A 17,209-nucleotide genomic window follows, 5' to 3' on the forward strand; every position below is an offset into this window, starting at 1 on the left:
TCACGTAACCCCTGCAGTATTCCAAAGTACCCCCAAGGGTACGCATACACCCATTCGAGAAACACTGAATTAGAGAATTAAATCTTACATTCTAAAATTTAAAAAGGTTTTTTAAAAAGATTTTTGGTGTTACATTTTGTAACTTTGCCTGTCCTCCTCACTAGCTGTGGCATCAGACAGAATCTCCATCCAGTCAATGGGTCACATGACTCCTCAGCTGTCCCCACAAAATCTTATCTCCTGTGACACGCGTAACCAGGGAGGCTGTGCCGGAGGACGCATCGATGGAGCCTGGTGGTACCTCCGACGCAGAGGGTAAAGACGTTTTAAATAAACTGAAAACATAAACAAAGCAAAGTGACATACAATAAGTTTCCATTCCCAAGTTTCCATCTCTCCTCTCTTCTTACAGAGTGGTGACAGAGGACTGTTATCCGTACCGACCCCCACAGCAAACACCAGCAGAGGTTGGCCGCTGTATGATGCAGAGCCGCTCCGTCGGTCGGGGAAAGAGACAGGCCACACAGCGCTGCCCCAACACACACAACTACCAAAACGACATCTACCAGTCCACGCCGCCCTACAGGCTCTCATCCAATGTAAGCAATGCACAAACACAAAACAATACATACAGACACAGACGGAAGTGATGCATACTCACAGGTATTCCCGCACAGCACCGGACTAGCACAATATGTTGTACAAATCTCCAGTACAATAAGCGTGCTGTACATGGTTGGGTCTTCCTCGTGCTACAGTGAACCATAATCTCTCTCACATGTTTATTAGAGTATGTGTTTTTGCACACTGTCCTCATGCGCACTTGACTCTGTCATGAATAAACTTGGGAATGTACAGGATTAGGTGCTCGACAGAAGTCATCCCTGAATCAATGATGGGCAAGAAATTGTATGTTTAGCTGCATGTTTGCCACTTACACAGTCCAGGCTGCTGGATTCAGACAATTTATTTGAAACATAATATAGAATTAAATCAATTTTCATTGTGATTTGGCTCGAATTATACGGGATAAAGAGGCCAGTGAGTGAATAAAACCAATTTACAGTGTGCACTTCATAATCATTATCTACTATCATTTCCAGACTCAAAGGCATATTTAATTAGATGTGTGTTTACCTTCCAATATCAAATTACTCGTCTCTTTTTACATATCATCTATTCATGCCCAGTGACAGTCGTGAGTCGATTACACCAGAATCATTTGGTTGATATGGAAGCACAGTGTCATAGAGGTCTGACTTATAACATTTAGAAAACACAGGGAAGCATCTGCGCTGTATAAACATTTCTATGCAGTGGTGGAGGAAGTATTCAAATCCTTCAGTTAAGTAAAAAGTACTAATACCAAACTGTAAAAATACTCTGTTACAAGTAAAACTCCTGCATTGAAAATGATATTTCAGAAAAGTATAAAAGGGAACCTGTACATTAAAGTATTAAAAGTACAAGTACCTAATACAGAAAAAATATAAAAATTTAAAAAGCACCCAAAGAAGAAAATTAATAAAAATAATTAAAAACGACTTAAATAGCAGCAATGTAATCAACTCATCACTACTTTTTTTTGCAAAAAACTTAATTTGTAAAGCAATCAAAGCTTCAGATGAATGTAGTGAAGTAAAGAGTACAATATTTCCCTCTGAAATGTAGCGGAGTTGAAGTATAAAGTGGGATGAAAAGAATAAACTCAAGTACATGTACCTCAAATTCATGCATTAAGGTCATTAGAACTTGTTCTTAGTTACATTCCACCACTGTTGATATGTTTACAAAAAGTGCAAAGTTTGTTGGATGACAGCCGGATGATTTAAACTGACAATTTTCTTCTTGACCACTTCATGTAGAAAGCACCTCTGCCCTGTCTTTTGGGCTCAAAGTATCATGTAACATTGACTAAAACCGCTTCCAGAAGCCGTCTCTGCATGCATTTCCGCACATCTCCTCCAATTCAGAGTCAACCACTGAGCTGCAGCCGACATGTGGTTTTATCGGCCATCATCCATCAGTGCTAAATGACGGCTAATGCCTCTCGAAATCATTACAGCCTGTTGTTTCTGTCTCCTGAAGGCCTGTGAAGTCAATAAGCCAGGCATTAAGGCCAGGGGGCCCTGCTGGACTCAATCTTGTTATCTGACTTTTAACATCCAGGGGGGTTGTTTTCATCCTCTCTGTTTCACTGACATGTAATGATCTTCCTGCCCATCTCTCTCTCCTCTGCTGTAAATCGTTCTCTATCGACTCTCTCAGGAAAAGGAGATCATGAAGGAGATTATGGATAATGGCCCTGTTCAAGGTAAGGTGAACTTGTATATAATACTTTAGTGTCAACATTTGCTCTCAAGTGAGTGCTGCTTTTTTTAAAGATCGAAACAACACCACACTCCCAAGGGATACACAAATTCAAGCACATGCACCGTGAGGCCTCGTTTTAAGTGTCGACCTCGGATGATGTCATATTTGACCTTGTCACCATGATGGTTTTGTCCCGGGTTTCAACTTTGACCCCAAGTCACCTGGTCAGAAATTATGGCCCTAATGTCAGTGTGTTGAAACTGACCTTCCTTTACAAGCCCGCTTCACTGTCTGGTGCGCATCTGGACCATTGTCAAGTACATTGGAATAGAGGACTTGTGTGTGTGTGTGTGTGTGCGTGTGTGTGTGTGTGTTTGTGATTCCCTATGAGCCTTTGCCAACTTCTTGTTTTATTGTTTAGGAGTACAGGAAAACTTATTGGCTTCAAACCAAGTTTCTTTTTTGAGTTTCTATGTGACACAAAGGCATAGCAGCGTGCGTGCGTGTACTCATGCATTGTGTGTCAGTGTGAGTTGTTTATAAGAGGGGAGGTCCACACACTGTTCTGTACCAGAGATAACTAGATTTACTTGAGGTAAACCTCCAAAAGACAGAATTTCTCAGCTGCACATCCGGAGATTTTTTCCCATTGAGCTGGAATAAGAAAGTCACATGGAGTTCACACACACACACACACACACACACACACACACACACACACACACACACACACACACACATGCATGCACGCCCACACCACTGCCCTGTCTGATGTCTGGGTGTGTGTGACTCAAGGGGGAAATTGGAATTTGTTTGTTGAAATTAGGTAATTACTTTTAGATTAATTGTTGTATGAATAAGATTTTTATCTCTCTTTCCCATAATAGGTCCAGCAGCATGAATAGTCATATTGCGTGTTGGTGTGTGTGTGTGTGTGTGTGTGTGTGTGTGTTATATCCGCTTACTAATTCTCCCTGCCTGTTTGTTCTTGCAGCTATTATGGAGGTCCACGAGGACTTCTTTGTCTATAAGAGTGGGATCTACAAACACACTGACGTCAGCTTCACCAAACCTCCACAATACCGCAAACACGGCACACACTCAATCAGGATCACTGGGTGAGTTACCAGTATATAGTAACAGTGTGAAACATGTAATATTGAGTCTTTTTCACACTGTCTTGTGAACCAGCAGTGTATCAAGACCCAGACACACCAAACATGACATCAAAGAACTAGTGGCAATGAAGGCCAACTGTTGTGTTGCTTCTTGCTGCTTGTGCATCAGCCAAAAAGTTGCACATGGACACATTGTCAGGACTACAGCTGAAGGCCAACTTGCACACATGTTCTCTCCATAACAGCAGCCCGTGGTAGACTTTATCTGACAATAAGAAAGGGAAACCGGAAGCCAACTGTGCAACACAAAAAAGAAAAAAAAAAAAAAAAGATATTTACCTTGTGCTAGCCAGTAATAACATAAGCAATTACTAACAGTTTCTGCAAAAAGCCCAGTGGCTAAAAAATATATGTAACAGGTTTGTTTCAATTTCAGTTCCTCCAGACTTTGGCTGTTTGTTTCATTTTTTTGCTTTCTTTTCTCTTCTTGTCTACTGAGCTGAACTGCCAATCAGACTGATTTTATTCACTGATGGGTTCTGCAATCTCTGACGTCAGTTAAACATGCTGAATCGGCCGAATTAAAGTGGATGATGGCCAACTAGTGGCAAACAGTGTGGGACACTGCAAAAACTAGGGTGACGGACCCTCACCAAATGCCCCAAATAGACCAACGGCTGAACATTGACTTGATGTGTCAGGGCTCTCCGTCATAGCATGGCCCCAAGAACAGGCTTTGCTCAGATTAGACCCCACAAAACAACGTTTGAGACTGTGCTGGGACCTCATGCCTTTTGATGATGAAAGCTGATGAAAGTTATTGACAAGAAAACCATGAGCCATGTTAACCAAACCTATGTGAATTATTTCTGGACAAAAACATCTGCCTTCCCCCCTTCCTATCACATTCCTCTGTCTGGTTTCTGTCACTGTTGCTACATGCTCAACAGGTGCCATTTCAGCAGAAAAAAGGATGAATCGGGTTTTAATTGAATAGCTGCTGGTATCAGATTAAATTCAAAGCCTCACCTGCACATGTGTTTGCACACTGTCAAAGGTGTACGTGTCAACAATCCCCCACCTCCAGTCTGTTGCTCTTGGAGACACACCTTGGCTCCGCTCCTCTGTCTGCCTCAGACAAGGCCTCCCCCTTCCTTTCCCTACTCTATGTAGCAACTATGGCAACCACAAATATGCAGGCGGGTAGACGGCTGACACACCTGGATTACCTGCCCCCACCCATCTGTCTCTCGTTATTCCCCCTCGCTTTCCTCTCTGTGGTGTCTCCATCATCACTCTTTAGCTGGCCATCTGACTCACTGACCTCCCACTTCCTGTTCTTTCTCTCCACATCCAAGCCAAAGCATTTTTGTTACCTTTTAGACTTTCTTCAGACAGACACATAGTTTTCTGATGTTTTCATGTGTTGTCTGGAGGGCAGTGAGAGCTTTTACCTGTAAAAAAGTCACAAACATTCTTCTCACTCATAAATATTTGACAAGTGAGTCTTCCAGCTGGTTTGAAGTGTGTCTGTGGATGATGATATGTTGCCACACAGTAGTTTCACTTTCCAATTTGGAGAAATGAGCAGCTACCTCATAGCGGGTGCCTAATGAGGGCTGAGGAATGTGTGTTTGTGAGCATTTGACTGTAACTTTGGCCCTCAGCGTCTGAGCATTTCTGTAAACATTAGTTTCTCCAGACATACAGTAGTATCTCAGAGCTATGATGAAAGCAGTCTCTCTACATTTATCTGATTGGCCATTGCTGAAGACAAAACAAAACCTATTAACAAGGAGCTTCCCATGTCCCTTTTCATGTGCACATCTTGCATGTATACTTTATTTAATGAGATCTGATGGCATGTATAGACATGTGTTTGACAAACAGTCTCCAACCTGTACTTAGCTTGTTTGAACTATATACTTCATAAGAATGCACTGTTTTGAAATGGCCTTTTGGAAAACTGTGGAGGCACATGTTCCCATCTGGTACTGGATGTCAATTTGACATCAGAACAACATTAGTCTTACATCAGACAGATGAAAATGATAAAAATCAAGTTGACAATATTTTGCATTATGCATGTCATCCCCTTTCTCTCCCCCTTGTCACACTCTACCTCTCCTATCCAATAAAGGCAAAAGCCAAAAAATAATTAAAAAGGATGATGAGATGTTTTTCGAAGACTAAATTTTGGTAACTTAACAGCACAAACTAAAACCAACAAAATATCAACATCATCTTTTGTCAGAATTTTTGTTGGCTTGATGTCGGCTACCCAACATCACAACTGGAATTTAATCAAATTTCTAACAACGGTGTGGGCCAGCTAAGTTTGGTCACTACACTCATTTCAGGCTCTCACTCTTACCCCTTTTCCACCAACATGGAACTGGTTCTGTTTTGGTTCCTCCACTCAGTGTTTTTTGGAAATAAATTGGTACAGAACCTGAAAGTTAGCAGTCAGCAGTGGGAACTGAAAAATTTGTCATGACCTAAAGTACGATGGTGGAACGTCAGTTGCTGTGTCATATTCTACTGGTTAAAAAGAGAAGATGGAGAAGTTACGGGGTTGGTCAGTAAACTTCCCGTTTTTTGGTTATTTAGGGTTTTTTTTTTTTAATCTTTAAGTTGCGCATCCATTTTTATCATCCTGTGTCCCCTCTCTAAATTTGGATGTAGTTTTGGGTACATGAGCGCTACAAAGGCATAACTTGTCATGATGTCTTTTTTTCTCTCAGCAGCAATTAGTGAAGTTAAGTTGCTGGGTGGATGATTAATCAGTTGATTTGGTCGGAGCTGATGAATGGATAAGGTGAAGCTGCTGCAGAAGCGAGTGAAAGCAAACTTTTACACACAGCAACACATAATTGACGGTTAAGTTTTCCTCTCACTGTGCCTGGCCCCATGTTGCTCTGCCTGTGCCCAAACCCCACTTCCCTCCAAGAGTTTGGTGTGATCAGTAATCAATGGTTTATATATTCCTAGTGCTCCTAATGAATGGTCCAGTTCCAAAGATATGAAATCCATACATGGCGGCAGATGTGTTAATCATGGCAGGCTGCCACAAATAAATGAATGTGTGGGGAAACCCTAGTGCTTGTTTTTGGGTAAAAGTAAATAGCTGTAATACACGAACAGTTGTCGTGCATTGCCCTCCGTTGTTGACGTATCTTTGATTACACGGGCTGGTTTGCTCGATAGCACCATGGTTCAACAAATCCTGAATGGGATAGAACCAACAAGAACCACAACTGATTTGGTGGAAAAGGGTTGTCTGTGGACTGTAGTTACATCTCTTTAGCCTCAATTTGTCAATGAACTGTGGAGGTATGCAGGATGTGAGATGATGATGAGGATTTCCAGCTTTCCTGAATGCCTCCTGCTCTTTGGCTCCTTCTACTGATGCTCTGATTCCTCACCGCTCACTGGGTGAGTGGATGTGGATGTACCAGCGACACGGGTTTAGGGACGGATGGAGCAAAACCAGAAGGGGCGGGGGGACAGTGTTTTGAACTCCAACCTGCCAGCCACAGGCATCAGTGTGTTTATATAGGCCAAATCCCATAGCGGTGCGTTCCTTTAAGCCCAGGGCCTGGGAAAGTTTGTGGAAAGAGCATTGAGGTCCAGTGTGGTGGAAAGGGCATTGTCTGGGCCGCTGATCCTGACTGCACTGGACAGAGAGAGGGGGATCAAACCTAGTAGAAGAGGTCAGGGGTGGGCTGAAGGGCGGGGCACATGGGCACAGCGGTATGCCCATCATTGTCCCCGAGTGAGCAAGTGAGCTGATTGGAGGCCAGATAAGAGATCAGCGGTGGTCCGATCCTGTCTGGCTCTGTCCATACCAATAAATATGCAGGCAGGCAGGCATGCATATGGGATCACACACACGCATGCACGCACGCACACACACACACACACGCAGGTGTGAATATGCCCATACTCCCATAATCCCACCTCTCCAGTGTGCTCCAGATTGTGGTTGTTTACACAGCTGTTTTTGATGTGTCTGTTCAGGGTCAATGTGACGTCTGACTCCAGTTGTGGGGCTAATAAAGAAGCGCGCTGATAGGAGGTTGGCACTATCTGCCAGCGTTGTGGTGGCAGGCTACCGAGTTGGCAGAGTCTGAGACCAGCCACTCAATTTCCCAGCATTCCTTTCCCTTATAAAAGATAACAAGCGATTGGGCACCGGGAGTCTCTTGGGAAACGAAAGGCCTGGAGTGCAAAAACAGGATGGGAATTGGCTTTGGGAGAATGTTTTGATCATCGAAAACGGCGGACGTCTAAAAGTTGGCAGTAGCTAAGCTAAGGCCAAAGTGCAAGGCATGATGGGAATTTATGGGCCTTTGCCAAGGTTTCCTGAGAACAAAGCTGCTGGTGAGGAGGAAGGGTAAAGATAGGTCTCCAAGTTCAGATTCACACGTGGATATTTGTGCATTTTTTGTTGTTGTCTGCTGTCTGTGACAGGATTGAGGTGGTGCTCACTTCCTCATAACCTACCCTCTCCTTCCTGTTTCATGTATGGAGAATGGAAATGGCAGAGGAAAAGGGGAACTCCGTGTTCTTGGGACTGGAATGATGTAGGAGTGAAACTAGGCGTTGTCCAGCCATAAATACCCTGTTTTCAGGATGTTGTTATAACAAGATGAAAGTTTGTTTCCTCCCACTCGAATACTACTTATACCTCTTCCTGCTTTTCTTCATCAGTAATACCAAACGTGTTTTAGGTGAGCACATTCCTGAGAGGCATTTACATCTGACATGTTTATTGGACAGCATCCATATTTTAACAATAATATTTCAACTGTGACACAGCTGATTTGATGTCTGTATTTAAGGATATTTTGTGTCCTGTTGTTTGGCTCTTCACTCGTGTGCATTTTGAGTAACTGTCCTCTCTGCTTTGTGCACCAGGTGGGGAGAGGAGAGAAACTTTGATGGGACATCAAAAAAATATTGGGTAAGTTATTTCACTGTGCATAACAAACCTGTGCACAAATCAGCCAATAATGTTGTAGTTGGTAACTTTTATGAAAAAAAAAAAAATCATATTTGCTGAAACAGTTTCTATACTCACTAACTTTTTCAATTGAAGAAGACACAAATTTGTAAAGGGAGTGTTGACAGTGTTACCAGTAGGGATGGAACAATATAGGCTTTTATCTCGCAACATAATAAAAAATACTTACAGTAAGTAGATTGTGGTGCATTGAATTATTGGTGTATTCGTGAATTTCATGTCCAGCAGGATGCAGGGAGATTGCTGGACAGCCAACACTAAAAGAGACTATGTAAAAACAAGCCACACATGCACCAACCTTAAAAAACAAAGATCTTAATAAAGCATTCAATTTCATATCGACAGATATGGTGCCATTTCAAACTGTTTAAAAGTATGGCTTTTTAAGACTCTTTGTTTTTCACAAAAAAGATGTCTCTGTGATGCAATAAATATATTTGTTTCCTAACAAAATGTAGAATAAAGTACATCCAGCATGTTTTAGAGCATTTTAAGAGTTATAAACATATTTTAATGATTATCAGGATAATGCTGTGAATTTGATTCTTTTGGCCAGAATTGTTGTGACATAAAAATTTTCATATCAGCCCATGCATAGGTGCCAGCTCTGTTTTTTGCCGAATTTGTATTAATATTATCAGGTAGAGTATATGCATATCTACCCCATTTATACTAAGTTTGACTTTACTTTTCTTCTTAGATTGCTGCCAACTCCTGGGGGAAAAACTGGGGAGAGAACGGCTACTTCCGAATCGCTCGCGGAGACAATGAGTGTGAGATTGAAACATTTGTGATTGGTGTGTGGGGCAGGATCACGATGGAGGACATGCACAACCATCATCACCACCATCGTCGCCGACACATTTAGACACAACAAATGTTAAAACCCCACAAAGACCTTTGTTTTTAATACCACCTATAGATGTTTTTTTACCCCAAAGGAGAACCACACACCAAGAGTCTCAGTACATCCCTGTACCAATTAAGCTGGCCAGCCACAAAATCAATCCCAGAGTCCCCGAACCCTCTCTTTTTACACCTTACTTTACTCTGGCGATCAATACAACCCGTCTTCTCCTCCATCTTTAACCCCCTTAACAGAACAACCTCCCCACTCTTCATATAACTCAAGGTTTATGGCACCAAAAAACAAAGAGTAACTAAGATAAAGCTCTTTTAAGTTGCCTTACATTTAGGCACCTCAGGTACCTACTGATCCGAAGACAACACTTCCCAAAATCCTCAGCGTAACATCAGGTGACACATGTTCATGTCAAAGTGAGGGGATGACAGAAAAGAGAAGCTTTACATTCTTCTTTGCGCTTCATTGTCAACCTTTAGTCCTTTCTAAATCCAGACAGACACCTTGGAAAAGAGGAAATCCGAGAGCCAGATTATCAGACATGCAGTCCTTTCAGAGAGACACACCCAGCCAAAGTGCGTAACATGATAATATATCATAGATGACCTTACTGACATTAACCTGTCAGCGATACGGGGGCACAGCTTGGCTCATTCCTTCAGTTTTAGAGAAGACACTTGTACGGAGTTAGTAGCTGCAGGCAGTGGAGTTTCTCACACATTCCAGTAAAAAGTGTACAAGTGGACACTGGAAACTCTTTTTGATGTGGAGTAGATAATTACAAAATTTGGGGAAGATTTTTACTGCAGTCAACAGCCCAACGACACAGGACATTTGAAATGAACTGTGTGTAGGATTTAGTGGCGTCCAGTGGTGAGGATTGCAAATTGCAACTAGCTGAAACCTTGTGCCAAGCGTGGACTCCTGGTCCACAGAGGTCTCCTCCTCTCCAAAAGAAATTAATCTGATTATTAAAACCGGTAAGATAACGGAATAAAGCAGTTTCACGTTACAAATCAGTGTTTCTCTGATGCTGTTCGGTTCATAGCAGATGGGCCTTTAGTCCAGCAACTGCTAATGTGTGCTCATCTTTTTTCTCTGATGAACTAAGATCCAGATGTTCAGGAGGTTTTTACTGAGAACCAAATTATCCACAGAGGTCTCTTCCTCTCCAAACAAACAAGACCTGTTGATTTAAACCAGCAAGAACACTGAATAAAGCAATATCATATTAAAAATCAGTGTTTTTTCAATGCTGCTTGTCGCTGATGGGCTGCTAACTATGGCCGTCGATGTGAAAATGTGAATGGCCCTATCTAGGGCCAGTGTTTGGTTTGTCCATTCTGGGCTACTGTAGAAACATGGTGGTGCATGATGGTGGACTTCATGGACAAGGGACCGTTCCCTGTGTAGATCTAAATGGCTCTGATGTAACGAAAAAAAAACCTTATTATCAAGCGATTACATAACAAAGAAAACATGCTTATTATATCTTATTCAATTTCAGGCCAATATTTCCCCCTAAATCCTACACACTGGAGCTTTAAATCAGTTTAAAAATAAAACAGGCTAAATTTGGGCCCCTTTTCTACATGTTTATACAGAGTCAGTGCATTAAATGAATCATGCATTATTTGGCTGCAGGTGAAATAAATAATTATCATTCATACTCATTTAAAAAAGTCACTATGAACAATGATAAACAAATAAAAGCCATGCTGCCATTTTTGGTCTTATTTAAAACATGAAACCCTGATGCATTAATAAAGCGATTGTAATGCCTTAAAGAAACTGTTGTTTTGACCATTGAGAAAGTGTTTGTTTATAGTAGTCTTAATTTGCTCTGTTCTGTGTACACTGTTACAATTTGAGCTAAAGAAGTTATTTTTTTGTTTCAGTTATATTGTGAAGTTTTATTTTACTACTTGTTTTACGATGTACTGTATGTAGTAACTTTCATAACACACTCATCACTCAGCCGCTTTTCTGCTTTGTGCTTCTACATAGTTGTAAGAGTTTGACCACAGCGAGGAGGATGAGGGGGGGGATACTGCTGCTAAAGTCCAGTCTGTGCTACAGAGTCTGTAGTTTGATGCGTTTCATATGTAATAAACGTGTAAAAAGCCACTTCTAACTAACGCAGGAAGTCACACAGGTTGCAGACAAGCTGTTTGGCTTTATGTTCTCATTTTTATTGTTTTCTGCTAGAAAACTTAACATGTCCCAACTTGCTGCACTTCTATTTGCTGCAACGCTTTTATGATATCTTTATTTCAGCTGATTGCGAGCTGATTGAGGGATTTTCAAATCATCGTGGAGCACAGCCTCACTTGAAAAGGAAAGCATGGTGTGTTATTACCACTTACCTTAAATTACATCCTGGTGTGCTTCAGCTGTAACTTCAAAAGACTTTTTCCATATCTATATCATCACGTCTTGTGATCTTTAAGGTCCATCTCCTTCAGGCATGGATAAGCAGATAAAAAGCAAAGAGAGGTGTCTGGATGAACAGGCAATGTGCAATGTGGTGGATAGATAGGCGGTTATTGCATGTTTCCCATGAAATGTACTGAGGGGGGCGAGGGGAGAGAAGGTGAAGAGCGGCCCATAAACACGAGATGTATGACAGGTTTACAATAAATGATGCCAAGGACAATGTGAAACTGAGCTCTTTGGCCTGCAGAGTAATTATGATTTATGATTTTTTTGTCATCAGAGAAAAGGAGGTTCCTCTTTTATATATTCTCATCTGTGGGCATGTTGTTATAGCTCCTTTACAAGAGAGAAAAAGATCAGTGGACAAAACTTAAGTTGCTAAATTGGTTTATGTCACTGTGGTGTAGTCCTCACTGAAAGTCCACAGATTAGTGTTGTTTGTGTAATTACAATTTATTTTTACCAGAAGCTGGGAAGCTTTTTTTAATATCAATTTATAGAAAATACATCATAACCTCCTCAAGAACAGCATCAGTGTGAGATGCACTTGTTCAGGCAACACATCCTCGTTCAACAGTTCTTACAGTATCTTACAAGTTACGCCTTTTCTCCACACAGATGTGTCTCTGTGTACATATGCTAGTCATCCAGAAGTCCATTTATTCCAATGGGAACCTTCCCTGTTTTTGCAAAATTTGAAAGCATGTTCAGCTAGCTAACAATTGTAGCATGCTCACTGTGTAACATACAGTGTTCATGCATATAGTGGATTATGTGTTATTTAACCACAAATTTAAAAAAAATTGGCTACACACCTGACAAGCCAACCGCTTCAATGTCGTATTTGTCGGCATACATTATTGGGCCTGTTTTTGCCTCTGTGGTGTTCCATATGCCACAAGATTGGTAGGTGACAAAAATTAGCTTTTTAAAAAAAATGTCTGTGGTAGTGTTTTTATCTATCATGAAAGACATGCATTTCCGTGCATCGAACGCTAGGGGCGTACTTTGTAAACCACACTGAAAAACGGACACAAAACAAAACTGTGTGGAAAAGAGGCGTTAGCAACCCATTAATGAGATAATGTAATTAATGTAAAATTCCGTACTTAACATATAAATATGTAGGTTAGGTTTAGGCAAGTATAGTTACTTTGGCTAGGTAGGTGACTACATACCTTAAAATGACTTTAAGTTCACTTGGTTTTACTAGGTTCTGAACACCGGTGTCCTGGGTAGAGATCCCATGTTTTGTAACCCATCCACCACCCTTTTTTCCTTGTCGACTTTCTCCCAGAAAGCAATTTCTGACAGAAGTCTATTCATTTTAACTCAGTTTTTAAACCATGACTTTTTTTTTATTAACCTTAACCAAGAAATCCCTTTCTGGTAGAAAGCCCTCTAGGAAACCTTCCAGCTATGCGGAATACGTCCTGATTTACTCCTGTCAGGCTCATTGTTCACATGAGCACAGCCTTCCCAAATATGCGGGTTGTATACGAATCACTGACTCATGATAACGTGGGATGTACGTATACGAATTTTGGTGCTTTACTTTTGGTAGGTATTTGTATGATCGGTGCATGAAAACATACAGAAGTAGGATTCTGACCAAAGCTAGTTGAAACATCTTTTTGTTAGTGTCCATTTATTTAGTTTACAGTCTGTTGGATTTATAGTCCTTTCACCGTTAACCTTGACCTATATGCGAAAAGAGGGATTAAAGATGTTCATGAGTAACATAGTATGTACCATGGTAATGATGATTACTTTTTAGAAATTAGATGGGACCAATAATGACTACATTACTAACGATTTTCTGCAAAAACCAAATCTATTCCATAGAACTCAAGTTACTTTTAGCAACAGTTTTCTCCAACTTCACAACCTCTCCTCCAAAAACAAAGAAAAACCCAGGAGCTGCAGCAGACATCCACTCAGAAGTTGTGTATTTTATGTAAAATGAACCACTCCATATTCGCTGATGTGTAGACTTTATTTATGACAAGATGTGTAAATTATATACTTTTATTCCATGTTTTCCTGTGCAATGTTTTATTATCTCTCTTCTCTTGTATTGTGTGCACTAAATGCAATACCACATTCGTGTTCACTTGTGCGGCACAATAAAGTCTTTCCAAAAATCACGCTGTCTCATTGTGAACAGTTGCACCTGTTTGTATTGTATCTTTGAAGTATTTTAGAAAGGTGATATGAACAGGGGGAAAACTGTTATTTAGTCTGAGTGTGTGTAGGATGGATGGTTGAGGAGGTGTGTGATTTTTAGGAACATCGGGGATCAGTGAGCCACAATGGGAGGGACTGGGTGCAGGGTGTTCAGGGGGAAGCTTCATGGGACGAGGCCGGGTGGGATGAGGACAGTTTTTATAAGATCCTGCTGTGTCAGCATACTCTTCCATCACTGAGAGCAATCACTCTGACCATCAGTCAGTGGGAGACCCGGATCAAGAGTACACATAGTCATAAATATTATAATTAAAGCAATTAGAATTTAAACTTATGGACATATCGGCTCTGAATAATAACATAATATCATTTAATCTAATTATTTATTATATAATATCATTTAATCTAACTAGATGCCAAAGGTTTTTGGTGGCTCAAAGATCTGATATTCTTCTTCTTAACATTGAGGTCAGCATATTAAAAGAAATGTTTGGATACAGATTGTAAGATATAACTTTTATGATTGAAATATATGTGTTTTTCATGAAAAGGCTCGATAAAACCCTGAAATATTGTAGTGTACAGATGGTCAAAAAGTAGAATGGTTGTTTTATTTGGATTAGTTTATGGTTGAGACCTTTGTCAAAAAAAAAAAAAAAAAAAAAAAACTGGAACAGATGGAAAATGAAATAAGTGTTTGCTCTAACTTTTATTTGTTTTTGTTGGTGATTTATGATCATAGATGATGAAATTGATGATGAAACTGATTGTGAATGTTGTTAGAGAGTTTTCAAGATTTGTGATTTTTTAAAATATTTTAATCTGTTTAAAAAAGGACTTTTTAGGGAACAATCATGATTTCAGTTTATTGCTAATTTAGAAAAGGCAAAAATAAATGCTGTAGTCACTATGAGTGGATATTGCAAGATTGCCTATTTTGGTGGAAAACAACTAAAAACCATTTACAGTGAACATTTTGCTTATCCAGTATCTACATTCTTCCAACTTGCCACATACATTAATATGTTAGCAATATTTCCTCATAATCTTATGAGAAAATTGAATTCAGTATTACATTTAATTAAAAACAAAATTCTGTTTTAAATTAATTGTACATAAACATAATTTCTAGGAGACGGGGCTGACGGAGCAGCTCCAGACATAATACTTGATGACATTACAAGTCTGAAATTTACTTCTCTGGTTTCTGGCTTTGAGAGATTGTATTTGATGTATAAGTCAAGTCAGTTTCTGAGCCTCTGTGTCCCACACAAACAGCTGGGTGAACATCTGCCTCACCTTCCTGTTTTAAGTGAGGAGTTGCAAGTCTATAAAATTAGCCACTTTTAGCAAACTGTCACACACGGTATATCAGCTGCCTCTGTCAGTGAAAACCACCAGGTGTTACCACCAACAGCATGTTTAAAAAACACTTCAGCTAACAGAAGGGTGAGCAGACCTGCTGTGTCCAGCACAGACGCCCTCGAGGGGTAACCATAACCTTGCATTCCTGCACAGAATCACTCAACTATGAACCTTTTTAATGAGATTTAGAGTATATGCTTTGCCCATTTTAAGTTACACTTCAACTATAAGTAAACATATGTTCTGCTCTGTTTCTGTTGGGTAACACAAGAAAGAAAATGTCTCTCTTGTTGCAATTTTATGAGCTTATTACAACGCCCCGCTGTTGAGATGGGATCAGTCTCATTTTCTTTGCCCGTTTTACAGTAAAGTTAAGTAAATATTGCTCATATACTACACAGCAGAATGAAAGAGATGCCAGTAGTTTCAAATGATCTGATATTTTATTTCTTACTGCTTTAATACCAAAAAATGTGTTTCACTGTGAAATAAAAGTTATGATAAAATGTGCAATTAAAATACACCATTGTATTAGTAATTTGCTTACTTTGTTGTGATCATAATATGACACTTGTTATCCAGTACCTTTGCAGATAAATAAATCATCCTCATATCTTAAGTTTTACAACCTTGGTGTTATAAAATAGCCCGTTGTATATCTGCAGTAAATAAATACTGTAAATCCTTTAGCTGATTTTCTAGAATGTGCCAAGTTATCCCACAGGTTTTTAAGACCTGGCCTCAGCCAGTGCATTATGAAAGATGCATGTAATATTACAGCGCTTATCTCTTCACAGCAGCCATGGGGACCAAGTATGGAAACTTGGATCAAGGGATCTGTTTACATTTCTCTCATTGTTTCTGCGTCACCAAGTAGCCAAAGCATTCATTACCCCAGCAGCTCCTGCTCCTCTCCTCCCAGCTGATGGGGAGGAATGGACCAAAAAAAAGGAGGAAGTAGTTATTAAAGACAGAACAATCAGTTGCTGGAGACCCCACCCTAGTTCGTCCCCAGTCCAGGAACGAGATCTTCCCCAACCCCTGTTGTATGCGACCTGTTTGACTCATACATGCAGACACAAACACCACTTTTCCATGTGTTGCCTGTACTTGAGTGTACTCAGGGGATGTCAACAAAGCTGTTGTGGAAGATCATGCTGGCTGCCAGGGGCAAAACTTTCCCATAAACAACAACCTCATAAAGAACACAGAGTTTGGGGGAATCCTTGTTAGAAGTGCTGAAGCAGAACCAATCCAACAGCTTCAGGGGGGATCCTGAGACAAACATATGGACCATTTACCTTTGATGTATAGTTCTCTTCTGTGTCGACTAATATTTCAACATGACATCCCCTCTCACAATATATTATGCCTGCTACTGGAGAGCATTCTCTGAGGGGAAACATTGTTGTCTGTGATGCTGAATTTACTCAAATGTAAAGAGTCTTCTAGACTGCAGATAAATAATTGATGTTTCTCAACAATCTGCAATCTTATCTGATCTCTGATCTGATCAGTGCCCACATGCCTCATCTACCTCTTAACACCTGGATCGACATTAGGGTTTTTGTGCTGCGTTCAGACACACTCCACAAGCACTGCAGATGTAAACTAGCTAACAGCTAAAATCTGGCATGAATCATCTCTTCTCTTTTTGAGAATAATGTTTCTTATTCATGGTTGTCGTTTTTTGGGGTTTTTTTTGTAAACATGGAGAAAAAAGATAATGAGCAAAATATTGTTTAATAAAGATTATAGGCAACTTCGCAAGAAATGTCCTGCAATTGAAAAAAAAGAGTGAAAGCTGACAAGGGAATTACCTTAAAATTAGCTAAAGGGGATTATTAGATATTATTAAGAAACAAAAAAACTAGGAAACAATGTCCAGAAAACTATTCACTA

At 40.2% G+C, this 17,209-nt stretch overlaps 1 protein-coding gene across 1 annotated transcript in view; it reads left to right on the forward strand.

Moving 5' to 3' along the window:
* The window catches only part of tinagl1 (tubulointerstitial nephritis antigen-like 1), a 32,562-nt gene extending 21,960 nt beyond the window's left edge, over positions 1–10,602 (forward strand). The window contains exons 7-12 of the mRNA XM_042506140.1: positions 165–315; positions 413–599; positions 2,269–2,314; positions 3,308–3,431; positions 8,352–8,397; positions 9,158–10,602. Coding sequence (XP_042362074.1) covers positions 165–315; positions 413–599; positions 2,269–2,314; positions 3,308–3,431; positions 8,352–8,397; positions 9,158–9,325 — 722 coding nt within the window. The 3' untranslated portion in view covers positions 9,326–10,602. The remainder of the gene's footprint in view (positions 1–164; positions 316–412; positions 600–2,268; positions 2,315–3,307; positions 3,432–8,351; positions 8,398–9,157) is intronic.
* Positions 10,603–17,209: the final 6,607 nt, after the last annotated feature.

The sequence above is a fragment of the Plectropomus leopardus genome, chromosome 18, assembly GCF_008729295.1.
Source record: "Plectropomus leopardus isolate mb chromosome 18, YSFRI_Pleo_2.0, whole genome shotgun sequence".
Taxonomy (NCBI): Eukaryota; Metazoa; Chordata; class Actinopteri; order Perciformes; family Serranidae; genus Plectropomus; species Plectropomus leopardus.